Source organism: Sparus aurata, chromosome 6, assembly GCF_900880675.1.
Source record: "Sparus aurata chromosome 6, fSpaAur1.1, whole genome shotgun sequence".
Taxonomy (NCBI): Eukaryota; Metazoa; Chordata; class Actinopteri; order Spariformes; family Sparidae; genus Sparus; species Sparus aurata.
The window spans coordinates 16,739,953-16,764,108 of NC_044192.1; the positions used below are offsets into that span (position 1 = coordinate 16,739,953).

Below are 24,156 nucleotides of genomic sequence, written 5' to 3' on the forward strand. Positions count from 1 at the left end.
TGGACCTCCAAGAACCTCCAGCAGTGATCAAACAACAACTGTCATTACCTCCACAGTCACAGGGTTATCAGCCAGTCCATCTTCTGCATCACCCTCAATAACATCTCATGTCACTCAGACATCTCCTGAACACCCAACTGAAACAACAGAAACAGTAACCAAGACCACTCAGCTTCAATCGACTAACCAGGAACAATCAACAACAATGATGTCCTCACCCACAGAGGCAAAGTTTACAACGTCTGCAATGGTGACAACGACAGGAGAGTCAGAGTCAACATTGTCAACCTCAACAGTCACCACAAGTGGACCTATAGCAACCTCCAGCAGTGATCAAACAACAACTGTTATTACCTCCACAGTCGCGGAGTTATCAGCCAGTCCACCTTCTGCATCACCCTCAATAACATCTCATGTCAGTCAGACATCTCCTGAACACCCAACTGAAACAACAGAAACAGTAACCAAGACCACTCAGCTTCAATCGACTAGCCAGGAACAATCAACAACAGATGATGACCCCCAGTGATCAAACAAACAACTGTTATTTCCTCCACAAGTGCTGAAGTATCAATAGTCCACCTTTCTGCTTCACCCTCATAACTTCCTCATGTCATTCAAACATCACCTGAACACCAAAACTGAAACAACAGCAACAGCCCCCTAACAAGTCAGATTCCATCAACTAGCCAAGAACCATCTACACCAAAAATCTCCTCACCCACAGAGGCGCAACTTACAACTTCTACAATCGCGACAACCACAGGAGAGACCGAGTCATCCTTGCCAACATCAACAGCCACCACAAGACAACCTATACCAACCTCTAACAGTGATCGAACAACAACTGTTATTTCCTCCACAAATGCTGAGGTATCAGGCAGTCCGCCTTCTGCATCACCCTTAGTAACATCTCATGTCAGTCAGACATCTCCTGAACACCCAACTGAAACAACAGAAACAGTGACCAAGACCACTCAGCTTCAATCGACTAGCCACGAACCATCAACAACAATGATGTCCTCACCCACACAGGTGCAGTTAACATCTTCTGCAATGGTGACAACGACAGGAGAGTCAGAGTCAACATTGTCAACCTCAACAGTCACCACAAGTGGACCTCCAAGAACCTCCAGCAGTGATCAAACAACAACTGTTATTTCCTCCACAAATGCTGAGGTTTCAGTCAGCCCATCTTCTTCTTCACCCTCAATAACTTCTCATGTCCCTCAAACATCTCCTGAACACCCAACGGAAATAACACCAACGAGCCCCCTTACCACTCAGCTTCCATTAACTAGCCAAGAACCATCTTCAACAACAATGTCCTCACCCACAGAGGCAAAGTTTACAACGTCTGCAATGGTGACAATGACAGGAGAGTCCAAGTCAACATTGTCAACCTCAACAGTCACCACAAGTGGACCTATAGCAACCTCCAGCAGTGACCAAACAACAACTGTTATTACCTCCACAGTCACAAAGTTACCAGCCAGTCCACCTTCTGCATCACCCTCAATAACATCTCATGTCAGTCAGACATCTCCTGAACACCCAACTGAAACAACAGAAACAGTAACCAAGACCACTCAGCTTCAATCGACTAGCCAGGAACAATCAACAACAATGATGTCCTCACCCACACAGGTGCAGTTAACATCTTCTGCAATGGTGACAACGACAGGAGAGTCAGAGTCAACATTGTCAACCTCAACAGTCACCACAATTGGACCTCCAAGAACCTCCAGCAGTGATCAACAACAACTGTTATTTCCTCCACAAGTGCTGAAGTATCAGATAGTCCACCTTCTGCTTCACCCTCAATAACTTCTCATGTCATTCAAACATCACCTGAACACCAAACTGAAACAACAGCAACAAGCCCCCTAACAAGTCAGATTCCATCAACTAGCCAAGAACCATCTACACCAAAAATCTCCTCACCCACAGAGGCGCAACTTACAACATCTACAATGGCGACAACCACAGGAGAGTCCAAGTCAACCTTGCCAACATCAACAGTCACCACAAGTCAACCTATACCAACCTCTGACAGTGATCAAACGACAACTGTTATTACCTCAACAAATGCTGAAGTACCAGCCAGTCCAACTTCTGCATCACCCTCGATAACATCTCATGTCACTAAGACATCTCCTGAACACCATACTGAAACAACAGAAACAATAAGCAAGACCACTCAGAGTCAATCGACTAGCCAGGAACCATCAACAACAATGATATCCTCACCCACAGAGGCGCAACTTACAACTTCTACAATGACGACAACCACAGGAGAGTCCGAGTCAACCTTATCAACATCAACATTTACCACAAGTCGACCTATAGCAACCTCCAGCAGTGATCAAACAACAACTGTCATTACCTCCACAGTCACAGGGTTATCAGCCAGTCCATCTTCTGCATCACCCTCAATAACATCTCATGTCACTCAGACATCTCCTGAACACCCAACTGAAACAACAGAAACAGTAACCAAGACCACTCAGCCTCAATCGACTAACCAGGAACAATCAACAACAATGATGTCCTCACCCACAGAGGCAAAGTTTACAACGTCTGCAATGGTGACAACGACAGGAGAGTCAGAGTCAACATTGTCAACCTCAACAGTCACCACACGTGGACCTATAGCAACCTCCAGCAGTGATCAAACAACAACTGTTATAACCTCCACAGTCGCGGAGTTATCAGCCAGTCCACCTTCTGCATCACCCTCAATAACATCTCATGTCAGTCAGACATCTCCTGAACACCCAACTGAAACAACAGAAACAGTGACCAAGACCACTCAGCTTCAATCGACTAGCCACGAACCATCAACAACAATGATGTCCTCACCCACACAGGCACAGTTAACATCTTCTGCAATAGTGACAACAACAGGAGAGTCTGAGTCAACATTGTCAACATCAACATTTACCACAAGTCGACCTATAGCAACCTCCAGCAGTGATCAAACAACAACTGTTACAACCTCCACAGTCGCGGAGTTATCAGCCAGTCCACCTTCTGCATCACCCTCAATAACATCTCATGTCAGTCAGACATCTCCTGAACACCCAACTGAAACAACAGAAACAGTAACCAAGACCACTCAGCTTCAATCGACTAGCCAGGAACAATCAACAATCAATGATGTCCTCACCCACACAGGTGCAGTTAACATCTTCTGCAATGGTGACAACGACAGGAGAGTCAGAGTCAACATTGTCAACCTCAACAGTCACCACAAGTGGACCTCCAAGAACCTCCAGCAGTGATCAAACAACAACTGTTATTTCCACCACAAATGCTGAGGTTTCAGCCAGTCCATCTTCTTCTTCACCCTCAATAACTTCTCATGTCACTCAAACATCTCCTGAACACCCAACGGAAACAACACCAACGAGCCCCCTTACCACTCAGCTTCCATTAACTAGCCAAGAACCATCTTCAACAACAATGTCCTCACCCACAGAGGCAAAGTTTACAACGTCTGCAATGGTGACAATGACAGGAGAGTCCAAGTCAACATTGTCAACCTCAACAGTCACCACAAGTGGACCTATAGCAACCTCCAGCAGTGACCAAACAACAACTGTTATAACCTCCACAGTCACAAAGTTATCAGCCAGTCCACCTTCTGCATCACCCTCAATAACATCTCATGTCAGTCAGACATCTCCTGAACACCCAACTGAAACAACAGAAACAGTAACCAAGACCACTCAGCTTCAATCGACTAGCCAGGAACAATCAACAACAATGATGTCCTCACCCACACAGGTGCAGTTAACATCTTCTGCAATGGTGACAACGACAGGAGAGTCAGAGTCAACATTGTCAACCTCAACAGTCACCACAATTGGACCTCCAAGAACCTCCAGCAGTGATCAAACAACAACTGTTATTACCTCCACAAGTGCTGAAGTATCAGATAGTCCACCATCTGCTTCACCCTCAATAACTTCTCATGTCATTCAAACATCACCTGAACACCAAACTGAAACAACAGCAACAAGCCCCCTAACAAGTCAGATTCCATCAACTAGCCAAGAACCATCTACACCAAAAATCTCCTCACCCACAGAGGCGCAACTTACAACTTCTACAATGGCGACAACCACAGGAGAGTCCAAGTCAACCTTGCCAACATCAACAGTCACCACAAGTCAACCTATACCAACCTCTGACAGTGATCAAACGACAACTGTTATTACCTCAACAAATGCTGAAGTACCAGCCAGTCCAACTTCTGCATCACCCTTAGTAACATCTCATGTCAGTCAAACATCTCCTGAACACCATACTGAAACAACAGAAACAATAAGCAAGACCACTCAGAGTCAATCGACTAGCCAGGAACCGTCAACAACAATGATATCCTCACCCACAGAGGCGCAACTTACAACTTCTACAATGACGACAACCACAGGAGAGTCCGAGTCAACCTTATCAACATCAACATTTACCACAAGTCGACCTATAGCAACCTCCAGCAGTGATCAAACAACAACTGTTATTACCTCCACAGTCACAGGGTTATCAGCCAGTCCATCTTCTGCATCACCCTCAATAACATCTCATGTCACTCAGACATCTCCTGAACACCCAACTGAAACAACAGAAACAGTAACCAAGACCACTCAGCTTCAATTGACTAGCCAGGAGCAATCAACAACAATGATGTCCTCACCCACACAGGTGCAGTTAACGTCTTCTGCAATAGTGACAACGACAGGAGAGTCCGAGTCAACATTGTCAGCCTCAACAGTCACCACAAGTGGACCTCCAAGAACCTCCAGCAGTGATCAAACAACAACTGTTATTTCCTCTACAAATGCCGCGGTATCAGCAAGTCCATCTTCTGATTCACCCTCAGTAACTTCTCATGTCAATCAAACATCACCTGAAAACCCAACTGAAACAACAGAAACAAGCCCCCTAACAACTCAGGTTCCATCAACTAGCCAAGAACCATCAACAACAAGAATCTCCTCACCCACAGAGGCACAACTTACAACTTCTACGGTGGGGACAACCACAGGAGAGTTGGAGTCAACATTGTCAACCTCAACAGTTACCACAAGTGGACTTCCAAGAACCTCCAGCAGTGATCAAACAACAACTGTTTTTTCCTCCACAAATGCTGAGGTATCTGCCAAACCATCTCCTCCCTCACCCTCAATAACTTCTCATGTCACTAAAACATCTCCTGAACACCAAACGGAAACAACACCAACAAGCCCCCTCACCACTCAGCTTCCATCAACTAGCCAAGAACCATCTTCAACAATGATGTCCTCACCCACAGAGTCAAAGTTTACCATTTCTGCAATGGTGACAAACACAGGAAGGTCAGAGTCAACATTTCCAACATCTGCAGTCACCGCAAGTGGACCTACTGCAACTTCCAGCAGTGATCAAACAACAACTGTAAATACCTCCACAGTCACAGAGTTATCAGGCAGTCCACCTTCTGCATCACCCTCAATAACATCTCATGTCACTCAGACATCTCCTGAACACCCAACTGAAACAACAAAAACAATTACCAAGACCACTCAGCTTCCATCAATTAGCCAAGAACCATCTACAACACGAATCTCCTCACCTACAGAAGCACAACCTACATCTTCTGCGATGGTGACAACTACAGGAGATACCAAGTCAACATTGCCAACATCTACAGTCACCACAAGTGGACCTACAGCAACCTCCAGCAGTGATCAAACAACAACTGTTATTTCCTCCACAAATACTGAGGTATCAGCTAGTCCATCTTCTGCATCACCCTCAATAACATCTCATGTCAGTCAGACATCTCCTGAACACCCAACTGAAACAACAGAAACCGTAACCAAGACCACTCAGCTTCAATCGACTAGCCACGAACCAACAACAACAATGATGTCCTCACATACACAGGATCAGTTAACATCTTCTGCAATGGTGACAACCATGGGAGTGTCCGAGTCAACATTTTCAACCTCAACAGTCACCACAAGTGGACCTTCAAGAACCTCCAGCAGTGATCAAACAACAACTGTTATTTCCTCAACAAATGCTGAAGGACCTGCCAGTCCACCTTCTGCTTCACCCTCAATAACTTCTCCTGTCACTCAAACATCACCTGAACACCAAACTGAAACAACAGAAATAATTACCATGATCACTCAGTTTCCATCAACTAGCCTAGGACCATCGACGACAAGAATCTCCTCACCGACAGAGGCGCAACTTACATCTGCTGTGATGGTGACAACCACAGGAGAGTCCGAGTCAACACTGCCAACGCCAAAAGTCACCACAAGTCAACCTATAGCAACATCTGACAGTTATCAAACAACAACTGTTATTACCTCCACAGTCGCGGAGTTATCAGCCAGTCCACCTTCTGCATCACCCTCAATAACTTCTCATGTCAGTCAGACATCTCCTGAACACCCAACTGAAACAACAGAAACAGTAACCAAGACCACTCAGCTTCAATCGACTAGCCAAGAACCAACAACAGCAATGATGTCCTCACCTACACAGGATCAGTTAACATCTTCTGCAATGGTGACAACCATGGGAGTGTCCGAGTCAACATTTTCAACCTCAACAGTCACCACAAGTGGACCTCCAAGAACCTCCAGCAGTGATCAAACAACAACTGTTATTTCCTCCACAAATGCTGAGGTATCAGCCAATCCATCTTCTCCTTCCCCCTCAATATCTTCTCATATCACTCATACAACTCCGGAACACCCAACTGAAACAACAGAAGCAGTTACCAAGACCACTCAGCTTCAATCGACTAGCCTAGAACTAACAACAACAATGATGTCCTCACCCACACAGGAGCAGTTAACATCTTCTGCAATGGTGACAACCACAGGAGAGTCAGAGTCAACATTGCCAACACCAACTGTCACCACAAGTGCCCCTACAGCAACCTCCAGCAGTGATCAAACAACTGTCATTTCCTCCACAAATGCTGAGGTTTCAGCCAGTCTATCTTCTTCTTCACCCTCAACAACAAAAGGAAAATCTAGCAGTAATCCTCATACAGCTTCCCCAAGTACCCAAACTTCATCCACTTTGACTTCAACAGAAATCATCAGCACAACAACAGTTAGAACATTCAGTCCTTCAACATCTACTATTACCCCCCTTTCAAATGCCACAGTCACTATGACAGCACCAACTACACCTCATCAGTGTACTGAAAAGGACTGTCCAGGTTGTGTTGGAACCTGTATATTCAACACGACACTTGGAGGATGTTTCTGCAACTGTGAGGAGTTTGCATTTGGAGATGCATGTGTTTTTGGAGAGAATGACACCTCTGCTGATATCGGTGAGATTTCTATCCTAAAACATAGTTCTTCAAAATATCATATGAGCTGAAAATAAATGTTAAATGTATAGATTGAATATTTGCTTTTTGCAAAATATTGATTTAAAATTTACAAAAGTGTTTTGTTAAATTTTATTTTGTTGTGCAGATCCGGAAAATAGACCAACCCGAAATGCAACTTTTACTTTGAGGATCCTCATGGATTTTGATGCGGCTTTTGAAGATATAAATTCACCTCAGTCATTAGAATTCATCAAGACACTGATGCAGGAGGTACATCATTTTTCATTGTTGTATGTCTTCATGATTATTAAACAGTAAGTGATCAAACTTCAGAGCACAAGTAACTCATTTCTTAATAATTACCAGGCATTTTTTGCAGCAATAAGTGCTATTTATTTATTAGTTTTGCCCTCTACTGTTGTGATTTTATTCCCATAACAAGGCTACAATAAGATCTATCCTCTGTTTCAGCTTGAAGCTTTATGCAAAGAAGCAGATCCACAAAACTTCAAAACAGTACAAGTCATCAAGTTATCGTAGGTTTTCAATAGACTTTACTGATAAAATTATTCAAATTACTTTACCATTATGTACGAGTTGTAATATCTTTCTCTTTCTTTCTACTGTAGATCGGGAAGTGTGCTTGCAGAGAGCGTGGTGGATTACCTCTATGCAAACAATGAAACACAAATCCAGTTTGTCAACAATCAGCTTGATGGGGTGTTGACTAAAATCTTAAATGACACAAGTAACCTCAACAAAATTTCTCAGGTCTTTAATGCAAGTGTCACATTAAAAGAACTCACCTTTGAGCCACCTGAGATTACAAGTAAGTGCACAATGTGAGCTCTAAACATGCATATTTGACTTCCTGCTTCTTTGCACAGTCGATTTTTGTTTTTGCACTGTGTTCTGATCCTTGTGCAAAATGACAAATTTATATATCTTTTCAATCAATCAGATATCACAGACCTGAAGCCCTTTGTTAACTGCACCAAGTTTGCTCAGTACACTGCTGAGGTTATAAATGGTCAATGGCAGTGTATTGGACCTTGCAAAACGAACCCTGATTACTGTCATCAACATGGAGAATGTTTCAATAACATTAAGGAAGGGCCTGTCTGTAGGTAAGCCAAAACATCTATTCTTTTTTTAATCGCCAGGAGCTTAAATATGTCTAATATGTTTGCTCATACTACAAATTCATAAGCATAATTCACTCTCATGGTCTCTCTCCCCAGGTGCTTCGAGACTAGTCTGAAGCAGTATTATGGCCAACAGTGTGACCTCTTCCGTTACGGTCCAGGTTTCTATGGAGCACTGTTTGGATCTTTGGCAGGAGCACTCTTGCTCGTGATTATGATTGTCATTGCTGTCATTGCCAAAAAGAGATACATGGGTGTTTGGTGAGTCCTTTTTATAAGAAAGATAATGGTTAACAACTTTTATGTCTTGTTGCCTGTGATCGTAAAGTTACAAACATTGTCATGTGAAGCTATTGAAACTGTCTATATTTTAGGAAAACAACAAACCCATATAACAGAAGACTGTCTGCGTTTGATGAAGAATTCTTTGATTTCTCTGAAACAGGTCTGTCCTGGTCTGTTTATTTTAGTAATAAACTGGATGTTTTTTGTTATGTCTTTTTTTTTAAAAAGGACTTTAACATTTGCAGTTTCAACATTTTCAAATTCTTTTCCCCAGGAGATCACAACTTCGGAGCTGCAGGCACTTACACATCACAGGGTTCCAGGCAACATCTGTAAAACATTGAGACCCAATTGCAGGTATGCTTTTTTAATATCCTTCTAAAATACAAGGACAGTTGAACCGAAGACTATAGTTAACGAATTGACAGTAATATGAAATAACTATTGTGTATTTCCAGGTCGCAACAAATCATCCAGAAGTTTTGAACGTCAACCCTCGATGAAGGCCACAGACCGGAGAATTTTATTCTGATTACAATGTTTTCTATGCTATGAACAAAGAATATTACAGATCAGTATGAGCTAACAATTGTGTATTGCACATGAATAATATACAACAAATTTGTCCATATATATTATAATATCTATGATTTTATTTATGTAACTTGTAATGAACTATAGCCTGTTGTCCTCTATAAAACTGAACATGTCATTTCAGACTCCATTGTTGTTGATTCACATCACACTATATATACATTTATTTCTCGAGGTCACTCTGGGATGTGAAATTTGAGAAGTACATCATGCTGTATTTATTTACTTATTTAGTCAATGAGAAATGTTCACCTGCGGTTGAGAGCAATGGTTAAAAAGAAAACAAAACTGCATAAATATTCAGTTCCTTCCATTCCTAAGATTCCTCCCCAATTTTTTTTCAGCACTTTTGTCATCATACAGGAAAATGGTCTCCTCATTCAGTACATTTATGACCAGGTGGCTGTTTGTGCAAGCACTGTACATGTGCATTTACTAAGAGTGCACAAACACATCTCATATTATCCTTGTTTTAAGCTTACTTAGAGTTCCTATTGAATCCGAGTCAACATTTTTTTTAAATGTAAATGTTTTGAAGATGGCTTAGTGAAAGGTGCAATTTTTAATCAGAAGAGAAGATCCTCATTGACTGATAATTTTTTTTAAGCCTATACAAACGTATTTTGTTTACATGTCTAAATAAACTGAATAAACAAACTAACTTTAAAGGACAACACAGCTTCATACTGTTTTATTTTGTTTAGCTTTCTAGCTTCAAACAGTGTTCTGGGGACCTTATTTTCTTCTGAGAACAACTTGTTTATTCAGTTATGGGAGAAATGAATATTTCTGAGTTTGTAAAATTACCTCATTAATATTCCTAATATTAAGATTCCAAGTTCAAATTGTTTCTCCAAAACTATGTAGTGCCCCTTCAAGTGTAGATTTTATTGATGTGGGATTTGGAGCAAGTTGATTTTGAGATGTCATACCATTTTCTGTGTTGTGCGACAAAATGCAGAGGGCCAGGCAAACTTAGCACAATATTCACAATATCTCATGTATTAATATATGCAGTGTGCCATAACACTATAAGTGATAATTATGTGCAACACAAAATCACACTTACACATAATCTGTTGCACTCAAATACACAGGGTTGACACAATAAGAACATCAGTCAAATTTTATGCAATCCAGTACAGTATGCTACTTTAACTGTGTCAGTGTTGTTTTTTGAATTTGTGTCAGGTTGATTATTTCTCCTTGAGGTTTGGAGGGCAGTGGTTGTTGTCAGCATCCGTCACAGTAAATGCAATATTTTGTCACTAGATGGCGAACACGCATTGATTTTAATCATGTTCTGCCTTAGGTGAGGAGAAATGCACAGAGACCTCCAGGAGTTTAATGCACATTTCTAATATCTTTAAAGAGAAAGACAGTGATCTAAAAATGCTTCAACCTCACTAGTGACCATCTCTGTCCTAGTATAGAACTGGGACCGAGCACTGTCAGCATCAGGTGAAAACAGCTTTATAATTACAGTCCTATAACAGTCCATTATTACTGTTTCTCCAGTCTTACTAGTTGTAACAGTGTCTGCAGCTGTTCCACAACAGCAATACACGGTCCTTTGATGTCTTCTCATCTGGATCATCGTCGATGGCTATTTGTGTCGACCAAGTTCCTGACTCAGAACACACACTTGGGACCAATTTCTTTACCTTCAATTGATCAACTATATTTTCTTTACAGGTACTCTGACCTGAGTAAAATTTAACTACCAGAGCTTAGGCCTAAGTTAAATATTTACAACCCTGGCCAGCCCTTACAGCAAATGATAAGAAAAGTGACACCAAAAGAAAAGTCAGTGAACACATTAGAATTAATTTGCAGGTTTTTCAATATGGCTGCATGTTTTGTTTTGTTTTTTAGGGAACTTGGGAATAAAAAACACCCAAATCTTGCAAGACTTGCAAAACTGTCAGGGATCGATCAATTAATATTTTTCAATGGTAAGAAGATTTTACCACTACATTTTTGAAAAGATAATGATCAGTCTACCCATTTTGTCTTTACATATATACTTAATATATTATAGATAAATGAGAAATGAAATTTGATAAGATAAGCCTTTATTGATCCCCAGATCAAGTGTTGCAGCAGCACATAGGGAAAGTAACAAGAAGAAGAATTAAGAAAAAACAAACTGTAAACTTTCATAAATTAGAAATTAGATTAGGTGTTAATTAAACCTGGATGATTGAGTGCAGAGGAAGAGATTTTGACCGTTTAAGGTTTTGATGTAAAGTAACATCTGTTTGCCTCCATAGCCATTTTTTTACACTACAATACTACTGATGACAAAAGTTGAATTTAATCAATCAATGAATCAGTTTTTTGACCCCTGAGTTAGACCTATCAGGGTAATAATCACATCTGAATGAATTGTATAAGATGTCCTATTTCTGGTTGGCCAGAACTTTACAGCAGGAGTCAATGTTATTTCATGAATAATCAGTTTCTTTTTACAATATCCATACAGCGCTGCAGAAATATGTCAAGAGCACAGTCTTCTCCAGCACCTGCAGACTAATCAGCTGTAATCTGTTTTGCAATTAAAGAGGCAGTAATAGTAATTACGGTTATTAGTCTTATCGTTAAAACAAGGCTGTCCCACTTTTTAATCCATCAGCAGAGCCAGCCAAGGACTTTCACCTAATTAACTGAAGCCAAAAATATTATTTGATGAAGCTGAGCCACTAAAACTGTAGGTTAACTCCCACATATTTGAGGCCTGAACTGATCCCAGTGTCCAATAGAAGAAGTTGTGGTGACAATATAAAGCTCACTCAGGAAAGAAACAAGTTTATGTATAAATGTGGCACAGAAAGAGGAAATAAACAGTCTGGGACACTGAATTTCACTGAGAATCTTGGCCTTATTGACCAAGTTTGATAAGAAGTCGAATCAAAAGTCATGAAAGTGGTGAACATGGAGTCTTAGTAAGTCATGTGTCCGAGCACAACACCGCTTTTTAGTTCCACAGCGGTGCAATTACCTCTCAAAAGCTAATCTCAAAACACACGCCTTGTTAATTCACCTTTTTGTCTGGAACAGACCTTTACAATGAGCAGCCTGTCTTTAGTTGCTATAGTCACTACCGATGCTGTTGCCTAGCAGCTGACTTAAAAGTGAACCAGGTGAAAGAGTCTGCAGGTGGCCCAGAGAGTTCAAACTTCTGCCTTCGGTTCCATTTAGAGGATAATAAGAAATAATTTGCAGTCAGCACAGCAAATTTATATATCTTTTCAATCAATCAGATATCACAGACCTGAAGCCCTTTGTTAACTGCACCAAGTTTGCTCAGTACACTGCTGAGGTTATAAATGGTCAATGGCAGACTAGTCTGAAGCAGTATTATGGCCAACAGTGTGACCTCTTCCGTTACGGTCCAGGTTTCTATGGAGCACTGTTTGGATCTTTGGCAGGAGCACTCTTGCTCGTGATTATGATTGTCATTGCTGTCATTGCCAAAAAGAGATACATGGGTGTTTGGTGAGTCCTTTTTATAAGAAAGATAATGGTTAACAACTTTTATGTCTTGTTGCCTGTAGAGTAAAGTTACAAACATTGTCATGTGAAGCTATTGAAACTGTCTATATTTTAGGAAAACAACAAACCCATATAACAGAAGACCGTCTGCGTTTGATGAAGAATTCTTTGATTTCTCTGAAACAGGTCTGTCCTGGTCTGTTTATTTTAGTAATAAATTGGATGTTTTTTGTTGTCTTTTTTTTTTTTTTTTTTAAAAAGGACTTTAACATTTGCAGTTTCAACATTTTCAAATTCTTTTCCCCAGGAGATCACAACTTCGGAGCTGCAGGCACTTACACATCACAGGGTTCCAGGCAACATCTGTAAAACATTGAGACCCAATTGCAGGTATGCTTTTTTAATATCCTTCTAAAATACAAGGACAGTTGAACCGAAGACTAGAGTTAACGAATTGACAGTATTATGAAATAACTATTGTGTATTTCCAGGTCGCAACAAATCATCCAGAAGTTTTGAACGTCAACCCTCGATGAAGGCCACAGACCGGAGAATTTTATTCTGATTACAATGTTTTCTATGCTATGAACAAAGAATATTACAGATCAGTATGAGCTAACAATTGTGTATTGCACATGAATAATATACAAAAAATGTGTCCACATATATTATAATATCTATGATTTTATTTATGTAACTTGTAATGAACTATAGCCTGTTGTCCTCTATAAAACTGAACATGTCAATTCAGACTCCATTGTTGTTGATTCACATCACACTATATATACATTTATTTCTTGAGGTCACTCTGGGATGTGAAATTTGAGAAGTACATCATGCTGTATTTATTTACTTATTTAGTCAATGAGAAATGTTCACCTGCGGTTGAGAGCAATGGTTAAAAAGAAAACAAAACTGCATAAATATTCAGTTCCTTCCATTCCTAAGATTCCTCCCCAATTTTTTTTCAGCACTTTTGTCATCATACAGGAAAATGGTCTCCTCATTCAGTACATTTATGACCAGGTGGCTGTTTGTGCAAGCACTGTACATGTGCATTTACTAAGAGTGCACAAACACATCTCATATTATCCTTGTTTTAAGCTTACTTAGAGTTCCTATTGAATCCGAGTCAACATTTTTTTTAAATGTAAATGTTTTGAAGATGGCTTAGTGAAAGGTGCGATTTTTAATCAGAAGAGAAGATCCTCATTGACTGATAATTTTTTTTAAGCCTATACAAACGTATTTTGTTTACATGTCTAAATAAACTGAATAAACAAACTAACTTTAAAGGACAACACAGCTTCATACTGTTTTATTTTGTTTAGCTTTCTAGCTTCAAACAGTGTTCTGGGGACCTTATTTTCTTCTGAGAACAACTTCTTTATTCAGTTATGGGAGAAATAAATATTTCTGAGTTTGTAAAATTACCTCATTAATATTCCTAATATTAAGATTCCAAGTTTAAATTGTTTCTCCAAAACTATGTAGTGCCCCTTTAAGTGTAGATTTTATTGATGTGGGATTTGGAGCAAGTTGATTTTGAGATGTCATACCATTTTCTGTGTTGTGCCACAAAATGCAGAGGGCCAGGCAAACTTAGCACAATATTCACAATATCTCATGTATTAATATATGCAGTGTGCCATAACACTATAAGTGATAATTATGTGCAACACAAAATCACACTTAAACATAATCTGTTGCACTCAAATACACGGGGTTGACACAATAAGAACATCAGTCAAGTTTTATGCAATCCAGTACAGTATGCTACTTTAACTGTGTCAGTGTTGTTTTTTGAATTTGTGTCAGGTTGATTATTTCTCCTTGAGGTTTGGAGGGCAGTGGTTGTTGTCAACATCCGTCACAGTAAGTGCAATATTTTGTCACTAGATGGTGCACACGCATTGATTTTAATCATGTTCTGCCTTAGGTGAGGAGAAATGCACAGAGACCTCCAGGAGTTTAATGCACATTTCTAATATCTTTAAAGAGAAAGACAGTGATCTAGAAATGCTTCAACCTCACTAGTGACCATCTCTGTCCTAGTATAGAACTGGGACCGAGCACTGTCAGCATCAGGTGAAAACAGCTTTATAATTACAGTCCTATAACAGTCCATTATTACTGTTTCTCCAGTCTTACTAGTTGTAACAGTGTCTGCAGCTGTTCCACAACAGCAATACACGGTCCTTTGATGTCTTCTCATCTGGATCATCGTCGATGGCTATTTGTGTCGACCAAGTTCCTGACTCAGAACACACACTTGGGACCAATTTCTTTACCTTCAATTGATCAACTATATTTTCTTTACAGGTACTCTGACCTGAGTAAAATTTAGCTACCAGAGCTTAGGCCTAAGTTAAATATTTACAACCCTGGCCAGCCCTTACAGCAAATGATAAGAAAAGTGACACCAAAAGAAAAGTCAGTGAACACATTAGAATTAATTTGCAGGTTTTTCAATATGGCTGCATGTTTTGTTTTGTTTTTTAGGGAACTTGGGAATAAAAAACACCCAAATCTTGCAAGACTTGCAAAACTGTCAGGGATCGATCAATTAATATTTTTCAATGGTAAGAAGATTTTACCACTACATTTTTGAAAAGATAATGATCAGTCTACCCATTTTGTCTTTACATATATACTTAATATATTATAGATAAATGAGAAATGAAATTTGATAAGATAAGCCTTTATTGATCCCCAGATCAAGTGTTGCAGCAGCACATAGGGAAAGCAACAAGAAGAAGAATTAAGAAAAAAACAAACTGTAAACTTTCATAAATTAGAAATTAGATTAGGTGTTAATTAAACCTGGATGATTGAGTGCAGAGGAAGAGATTTTGACCGTTTAAGGTTTTGATGTAAAGTAACATCTGTTTGCCTCCATAGCCATTTTTTTACACTACAATACTACTGATGACAAAAGTTGAATTTAATCAATCAATGAATCAGTTTTTTGACCCCAGAGTTAGACCTATCAGGGTAATAATCACATCTGAATGAATTGTATAAGATGTCCTATTTCTGGTTGGCCAGAACTTTACAGCAGGAGTCAATGTTATTTCATGAATAATCAGTTTCTTTTTACAATATCCATACAGCGCTGCAGAAATATGTCAAGAGCACAGTCTTCTCCAGCACCTGCAGACTAATCAGCTGTAATCTGTTTTGCAATTAAAGAGGCAGTAATCATAATTACGGTTATTAGTCTTATCGATAAAACAAGGCTGTCCCACTTTTTAATCCATCAGCAGAGCCAGCCAAGGACTTTCACCTAATTAACTGAAGCCAAAAATATTATTTGATGAAGCTGAGCCACTAAAACTCTGGGTTAACTTATTATTATTATTACACATTTGAGGCCTGAACTGATCCCAGTGTCAAATAGAAGAAGTTGTGGTGACAATATAAAGCTCACTCAGGAAAGAAACAAGTTTATGTATAAATGTGGCACAGAAAGAGGAAATAAACAGTCTGGGACACTGAATTTCACTGAGAATCTTGGCCTTATTGACCAAGTTTGATAAGAAGTCGAATCAAAAGTCATGAAAGTGGTGAACATGGAGTCTTAGTAAGTCATGTGTCCGAGCACAACACCGCTTTTTAGTTCCACAGCGGTGCAAGTACCTCTCAAAAGCTAATCTCAAAACACACGCCTTGTTAATTCACCTTTTTGTCTGGAACAGACCTTTACAATGAGCAGCCTGTCTTCAGTTGCTATAGTCACTACCGATGCTGTCGCCTAGCAGCTGACTTAAAAGTGAACCAGGTGAAAGAGTCTGCAGGTGGCCCAGAGAGTTCAAACTTCTGCCTTCGGTTCCATTTAGAGGATAATAAGAAATAATTTGCTGTCAGCACAGCAAACCTTGCTGAGAGGCAGTGGTTGAAATTGTTACTGCAGCTGAAATACACCTTATTTAATAATTATTTGACTTCTAAAAGCTCTGTATGGCTCACTGTGGTTTCGGCTCAGTGCCCAACCACATGGACACAAGTCAAGAGTAAAACACTTGCAACATTGTCAAGTGCTTAAAAAAAACTGTGTGGGCGCAAAGCTGGCTGCCACGGAGCATCTAAGCAGCCATGTAGGAGGAGAGCATGTTATAACCAGGAAGAGGAAGACAGTATATTGTACACCTGTCAATCGACCATTGTAAGTCACTCTTCCCTCTCTGGATAGAGGCCAGTCACAATAAGGCACAGCATGAGGGTGTGTGGGTGATAAAACAGGCCAAACAGCTGAGGCTTGACAGATTCAAGAAACAGAACGAAGCAGGCTCATAAATAAGTCATTTTATTTTGCTTTCTTTTCAAAGACTATATACTTATCAACTATTCATAACAATTGGAATTGTTAAATACTGTACACAGCATACTGTACTCTCCCAGTGCATGTCTTCACCACAGCAGAGAAGTAATTTCTTGAGAAACTAGTCTTCATTCAGTTTTATTATTTCTAATAAGACATATGAATACCTTAAGATTAAATAGTATCAGTGTATGATGTAAACATTTTTTCAGACATTTAAGTCAAAAGCAACATTGTGTTGGCAAAGTTTCGTGAGCAGAAGGGAGAGAAAAAAGTATATTTCAATGACCGTTTGACCTTAGCAGATATCTGTTCCCCAAACTGAACACCGTGTTCGATACCTAAGGATTACTTCAATACATGTGCTACATTTACTATATCATCCTGACGCCTCTTGAATAATCTACAACAATAAATTTAATATATTTTCTAGGCTGCCAGCAGCCAAAGTCTCTCTGACCACACCCACTGCAATCATGTAAGGCAGGAATGCATGAGCAGAACAGGAAAGTCCATGTCAGGTAGGTAAACCCTGCACTGTCTTTGTAATTTGTCTGTATTAACATCTCTGCGATCTCAGATCCACGTGATCTTAAATCTCTATTTAAGGATATCCGGTTAGAGTTGACTTTGTGTCCAACTCTTCACTGAATTAAAACTTTGTGTCAGGTCACAGAAAGGAGCTGGATACCTCGTCTTTTGTCGATTCAAATGTCAGATTTTACCTTTATTAAATGAGTGTACGTGAAATAAAGGATTGATATCAAAAGGGAGGTAGTCGTTCCAAGCAATAACTCACAGCTTGACCAAAAAAAAAAAAAAGAAAGAAGCTTCTCCAACTGTTTTGATGGAATTTCAGCAAGAATAGTGTACATTCACTCGTAGTTTCCACAGGCCAATTTCTGTGCAACAAAACAGACCTGGACACCGAAAGGCAAGCAATCACGCGTGCACTTTTTTTTTTTTTTTATCTGAGGGCTGTACTCAAAAGCGAGCGCTGCAAATAAGCAGAGCACAGTAACAAGTATGGTTGACAATTATCTACAAGTAATTTTATCACCAGAACACTTTTCCAACTGCTGTTCACGTGCACGTATGCACAAACACGTCCACATACATACACACAGACACACACATCCACAGACAACTATACCATAAAAGCTGCACTAGACATTCCAATGGAAACATGCATAGCTACCAGTAATGAACCCACCTCTTAGTACAAAATGTACCATGACAACGCGTGGGAAACACAAATTTACACAGATACAGTGGCCTGAGTAAGACTTCATCGAGGCAGGGAAACCATATCAGTGTCCGTACATAATAGCGAATAGAATGGAGGTTTGTGTGCGAGCATCCTTCATTTTAGTTAATTGGCCTTGCATTTAGACTTCATATCTTAAGTGATACATGGTTACACTACTGACCTTTTGTCCCTTGTGAGATACAAAAGCAGCATCGATGTATCTCACAAAAACATCCTCAACCATCCACACACAGAGAACACAGAGAACACTGAGCACACGAGGTCCAAGGCCCGCTTGTACCTTCAGATTGTAACACATCATCAGCAAAAAAAACAGTATGATGTTGAATGTCATGAAATAAAAATCATATCAAAAATAAGCTCTACAATGTTGAATTTTGCCCACTTCTATAATCAGAGATATAGTTTGTTTTGTTTTTAAATCTCAGTGGGGGATAGCTATTCCAACATCACTAGTAACTGGATACAGTGCAACCATACCCTGTGTTCAGAATACATGAGGGGTTAAAAAAAAAAGTAAAAGCAGCAGTTTGAGGGTCGTTAGTGTCCAGTTTCACCATTTTTTTCCAAGTGGTTTTTTGCTCATGTACAGTAGAGTCCTCTGCTACTTCCACTCAAACCTTTCAAACTAAATCCACTGGGGCTTTCCTCCTGCTGTGGCAGTCACAGTCTGAGTCCGATACGTCTGTATTGCGAGCTGCTGGACTGTCCATCACTCTGAGAAATTTCTCTACACAAGGTGAGTCCACAAAAGCAGGCCGCTGAGGCAGGAGATAGTAGTGTGTGGTGCTTGCCTTCTTCCCCTTCTCCATAACGGGAAGGATGCAGGGGGAACCCTCACTGTTCTGTCTCTGTAAGCCCCGACAGCTTACATACTTAGGGTCTGGTGCAAAGCTTTGGGTTGGGGGCATTACTCCGTTAATGTATGTTGGGGTGCTCTTGGGGCTGGGGGTGCGGGAGCTCCCGCTGGACAAAGGTTCCCTTGGGGGCACCTTGGGTGGCTTGTCCTCGTCGCTGTATGCCCCTGACGAGACCTCTGCTGACCAGCGGCGGTAGTCTCCTGTCTTGATGGTTCGTGGAGGGATAGGGGGTGGCACCTCGTGCTTATCCATACCGTTGGGGTGGCGTTTGTGGCATGAGAGGCGCAGCAGCGAAGGTTTGTTAAAGGATCCAGCTGGGCCAGAGTGAGAGCGCCGCAGCTTCCTCTGAGCTTTATCCTGCTGTCTCAGACAGACGGCTGGCTCCCGTGGTTCCTGTCGCTGCTGCTCATACTGTTCCCTCACTTCCTGTGAAGCATGTGCCTGATGGTGCTGTTGGGGTTGCCTCGGGCTTTGTGGTCCTAACGGCCCGTCATAGTAGGCGTAGTTAATCTGCCCGCAGTCCCTAAAGCTCCTTCGACTAGGGACCCCATTTCGAAAAGGAGACGGTTTGTACTGATCAGACACCAGGCAGCAGCTGTCGTCCGAACTCGTGAAAAATTCTACCTCATTGTCAATGGCCTGCTCAGGGGAGATGTCTGTTTGCGGAGGGATGGGGGGGAGAGGCTTGGAGCATCTGCCCGGTGTCTGTGGTGGACTGCTACACTCGTACACCGAGAGCCTCTGGAATGAGGGGACCACCTGGTCGTCATCAGCGGGACTTGGAGTGGATGGTTCAACACTGCAGTACAGGGGGAGATGGGAGGGCCGGGATTTCTTTGGGGGCAATCTCTGTGAGCTGGGACTGTGTTTATGTCCTGTCAGAGGGGGAAAAAAAAACAACGTCACATTAATGGCACAGTATTAAATTACTGAAGTTTGATAACAGCATCCTACTATAACTTAACTATATCCTGTAAAAAAAAAAACTGTCTCTACATTTCTGGAAAACCACTTACTATATCAGGGATGTAGCAGAGGATTTAAAAGGCTCAACACATGCAGTGCAGCATCTGTGTATTTCATAAGACCTGCACTATGCAGATGACAGATCACGCACTTACTCTCATAACTTGGAGACGGTGGAGGTGGCCCCTTTTGCTGGGTACGAGAGCTGTGATCTGTGTATGCAGTCTCCATACTGAAGTAGAAGCTGTCAAAGAAAGAGAAATGCTTGATTAGCATCAGCTGAAATAAACCAAAGACCATTTTGTTGCATTTTTCAAGAAATCAGACTGGGTTGAGCAACAAAAACGTCAGCATGTCATGCAGATTTGAAAAACAAAACAAACCCACCCCCTGTTTCTTTCTAAAACCCTTCCACTATCGGACTGCTAGTCCTGGCAACCAAACACTCACTTGTCTGGCTCATGGCAAGAGCTCCAAGACGATTTGGATCCAGCCATGCTGTGACAGTAGCTGCCCCCCAGGAAGGGGTTTTCTATGGGAAAAGAGATCTCCTGGGCAGTCAGGCCCACTGTGGACATGCTCCAGGCACACTCGGGTCGCATCAAAGCCAGGAAACACTCAGATCGCCCAGGCTGGCTGCCCCTGCTTCTGGTGTACCTGTAAAACAGCCAAGACACAGCCATGAATGACAGTGAAAGGACGCTGAAAGCAAAAGCAGATGAAGAGAAACAGAATATGTGGCAGCACATTGAGAAACACTCTCTGAAAGCGGAGCCAACATCCTCTAGTGAAGCCAAGAATGAAAGAAAATACTGATATTAGAATAAAGGAACAAATAACACAAATCTTCCCCTTTCTGCTGCCCACCAAGCCAAAGACTTAGCTCTGGCCTTGTGCTTGTGATTTTCTTCGCTCTAAGACAACAGGACGGCCATCTTCTATGACAGAGGAATGACGAAAGCTCAGTTTGACAAGATTTTAGGACAAGTGTGTTTCAACACACCTTGACACCAGAGCTCTGTCATTAATAATTTTCTGCTCTCATTGTGTTTTGCATGAAAGCATAAAAAGCAGCAGACCTTCCTCAACGCAGATTACATTTCTTTTTTTAAAACTGCTATAATGCACAGATTTAGTTTGTTTTTCAATTCTTGAGAGACTCTTTCCTTTAACCGGATGGGAAAATTGAAGCTCATAAAGTGGAAACAGTGAGAACAATGTTTGCACTTATTTGGCACCTTAAATGTTTAGATTCATAAACAAACCACTGGAGTATCTTTACATTCCACCTATAGCTGGAGTCTACATAAGCTGTAGTTCAACATAGCAATCTTGGGTCTGAACTCATTAACCGACTTTCAGACTTTTTCTATGTACTGTGCGTCCACTCCTTACAAGTTTACAGTTTATTTTAAAACCCGACTGTGCTCTTGCCCCCGCGCTGCAATCTGGCCTGTCCTGAACAGCAGAGGAAGGGACTGCTCCTGTTACTGGAGATATACCTGATGTTGCAAGAGCTCCTCATGTCAAATGACCTGAATGTTCGTATCAGGGCTGAGTAAACAATGTATACAATATTTAGAGGGGAGGAAACCCTGCAGCATATTGATATTTCTGTTGTCGGCGATACACTGGAAGCAAATCTGATTTTAGTCTCCTACCTCGCACCGGATAAACCTGTTCAGTGTGTCACAATCTCTGGCGAAATGAGTTAAGAAAGTCACTAAATGTGCTCGAGCCTTTATGTTCCGTGGTCACTGTAGGTGTCACAGTGTTTGAGTACACCAGCCGTGGAATGTTGCAGCAAATCTCCTAATGACTTCAGTGCCCTGATCAGAAGTCTTGACCATTAATCCCTATTTTTTCAGAATGCTGGGAAACAGGTGCATCCACAGCCCCGGTGGTCATCTCTTCTGCAGTCCGCGGCCAGAGACACGCCATCCTCCTTATAATGTAGGAGTGATGACTGAGGAGAACACGGCCCCCTCGTTCCCGTTCTCCTGCGAGCCATATTTATGTGCTGCCCTGACAGCTGGTGAGAAACAAAGCTCTAAAACAACAGGAAGCCTGGGGCACCGGCCTGAGCCAAACTGCCCAACAAGGCATGCAATCCCCCCCCCCGCCCAGGGCCGTCGATTCGGTTCGGTGGGGATGGGAAGCAACATGATCCTCGATAATGAACCCCTGGGGGCTTGTGCTTCCTCTTGCAACAGGTGCAAAGACAGTTCATCCTGGCAGTTAACCACAGGGGCATTTACAGGCAACGGGATTAAACAAATGATGTGTAGTCATGCAGGGGCATTAAGGAGGGAATTCTCGAAGGCACCAAATTCAGATACTTTAAGTCTTTTGACCAGTCGAACAATAGGTGGGACTGGGCTCAGTGTGAGATTGTGGAGATAACACAGGGCCGGCTGGGGGAAAAAAAAGTAGGAGGTCTGATGGGGGTTGGCAGTGATGTAAAACATCAGCAGGCAGCTGGCTTGCTTTGCTTTAATTCGATTCAGGAGTGCAGTAGTCACACACACACACACACACACACACACACACACACACACACACACACACACACACACACACAGACCTTGACAGAAGCAGTTCACACCCCGCTCATGACACCCCTGCAGCGGTTTCCGAGCAACCATACCCGCTCTACCTGTGCGGCAAGCAAACAGCGCGCACACCCCCTCACTTTACCGGATTGAGATAATAATGGTTAAAAGCCCTCTAGCAGGCAGGTGACTCACACCACAACACACAGCAGTCGGCTATCTGGTGAGGCCGGGAAATGATCATATAAGACGCTCATATTGTTTTTTTTTGTTTCTTTTTTGGAAAGAAAATAAAAGCACGTTATTGGGGGTTTGCACTTGAAGAAAAGTTATGTCAGGTATGGAAAAAAGAATGATCAGGTGTTCATTGACAGACTTAAAGAGTGAGTAAATATTTGTGCCAGATTTGTTGTTTATTTTCCTAAATCCTCCTGATCACAGTTAAACACCACCACCAACAACAACTTGCTCATATATAAAATGAGACACACAGGAATGAATAATGGCAGGAAGGAGGTGAGGTTGCATCAATCAGCGGTGTGTCTCTGTGGAGCTGGCACCAACACACAAAACAACAGACAGGCGACAGAGACATTGGGTTCAGACATTTCAGACCACTTTCTCAACTCACCTAAATAATTTCGCAGTCGTCCTCGTCCTCCGCCGGCTGACTCCTGTACACTCTTCTGTGGTCAAATATAGCTCCTCTGTTTCTTTAAAAAATTCTCGGTTTTGACTTTGGGTCTTCAGACGTCTATTGCATCAGGAACAGTTGGTGACGTTCCCTCTATAATATGACACTTTTTAAATAAGTCTTGTGTTGTCGTGAGCGATGTCTTATAAGCTCCACCACCACACGAGAGGCACGCTGGCTCCGCCCCGCACACTTGCCCCTTAAAGGTACAGTGTCCGTTTATTTCCTCCCATTATGAGGTGTGTGTGTCTGCTGCAGTCAGTGTACGTGCAGCAGGAGAGGCTCTCAGCATGTATGCATTGCAGCAGAATCACCCTTGAACATGCACATACGCACACACACACACACGCACACACACACAAGGCTAATTAAAGCATAAGTGAGCTGATCAAAGTCTGCAGAGAGCTTCATTGGTCTCTCGCTTCAGTTTAGAGCTCAGAGGACGGTGCAGGTGTGAACACAAGGATAGGAGTCAGCTGACAGAGCGGTGGGATGGAGGACATGCAGCGTACAGTAAACACTTCGGCCATCAGACATCCAGCTGCTTGGTGAATAAAGGGGGGACTGGCAGATGCAGTGCAGTGATGTTTATTTAGTATGATGTTGTTCGCAGGAGTTAGAAC

At 41.6% G+C, this 24,156-nt stretch overlaps 2 protein-coding genes and 1 long non-coding RNA gene across 4 annotated transcripts; 2 read left to right on the plus strand and 1 right to left on the minus strand.

Annotated features, from left to right (window-relative positions):
• The first annotated feature begins 667 nt into the window (after positions 1–667).
• On the plus strand, positions 668–9,491 carry LOC115582597 (mucin-2). Of its 2 annotated transcripts, XM_030418635.1 has the most exons (10): positions 668–1,179; positions 6,850–7,348; positions 7,497–7,621; positions 7,823–7,887; positions 7,981–8,180; positions 8,313–8,478; positions 8,593–8,757; positions 8,871–8,941; positions 9,056–9,138; positions 9,240–9,491. In XM_030418635.1, exons 1-9 carry the CDS (start codon positions 1,015–1,017, stop codon positions 9,115–9,117), a joined length of 1,518 nt encoding a protein of 505 aa, XP_030274495.1. In that variant the 5' UTR covers positions 668–1,014; the 3' UTR covers positions 9,118–9,138; positions 9,240–9,491. The 2 variants fall into 2 exon arrangements, with proteins under 2 accessions (XP_030274495.1, XP_030274494.1); XM_030418634.1 differs by lacking the exon at positions 668–1,179 and having other exon boundaries at positions 3,327–7,348.
• A 2,937-nt stretch (positions 9,492–12,428) lies between these two features.
• On the plus strand, positions 12,429–14,048 carry LOC115583915 (uncharacterized). The gene is made up of 4 exons (XR_003984453.1): positions 12,429–12,873; positions 12,986–13,056; positions 13,178–13,260; positions 13,362–14,048. It is a non-coding gene; the product is annotated as an uncharacterized LOC115583915 (long non-coding RNA).
• Positions 14,049–17,159: 3,111 nt separating this feature from the next.
• errfi1a (ERBB receptor feedback inhibitor 1a) lies at positions 17,160–23,708 on the minus strand. Its single transcript, XM_030421356.1, has 4 exons — positions 23,471–23,708; positions 20,738–20,944; positions 20,443–20,531; positions 17,160–20,196 (listed from the first exon to the last, which is right to left on the minus strand). Exons 2-4 carry the CDS (start codon positions 20,887–20,889, stop codon positions 19,085–19,087), a joined length of 1,353 nt encoding a protein of 450 aa, XP_030277216.1. The 5' UTR covers positions 20,890–20,944; positions 23,471–23,708; the 3' UTR covers positions 17,160–19,084.
• Between the last annotated feature and the right edge of the window lie 448 nt (positions 23,709–24,156).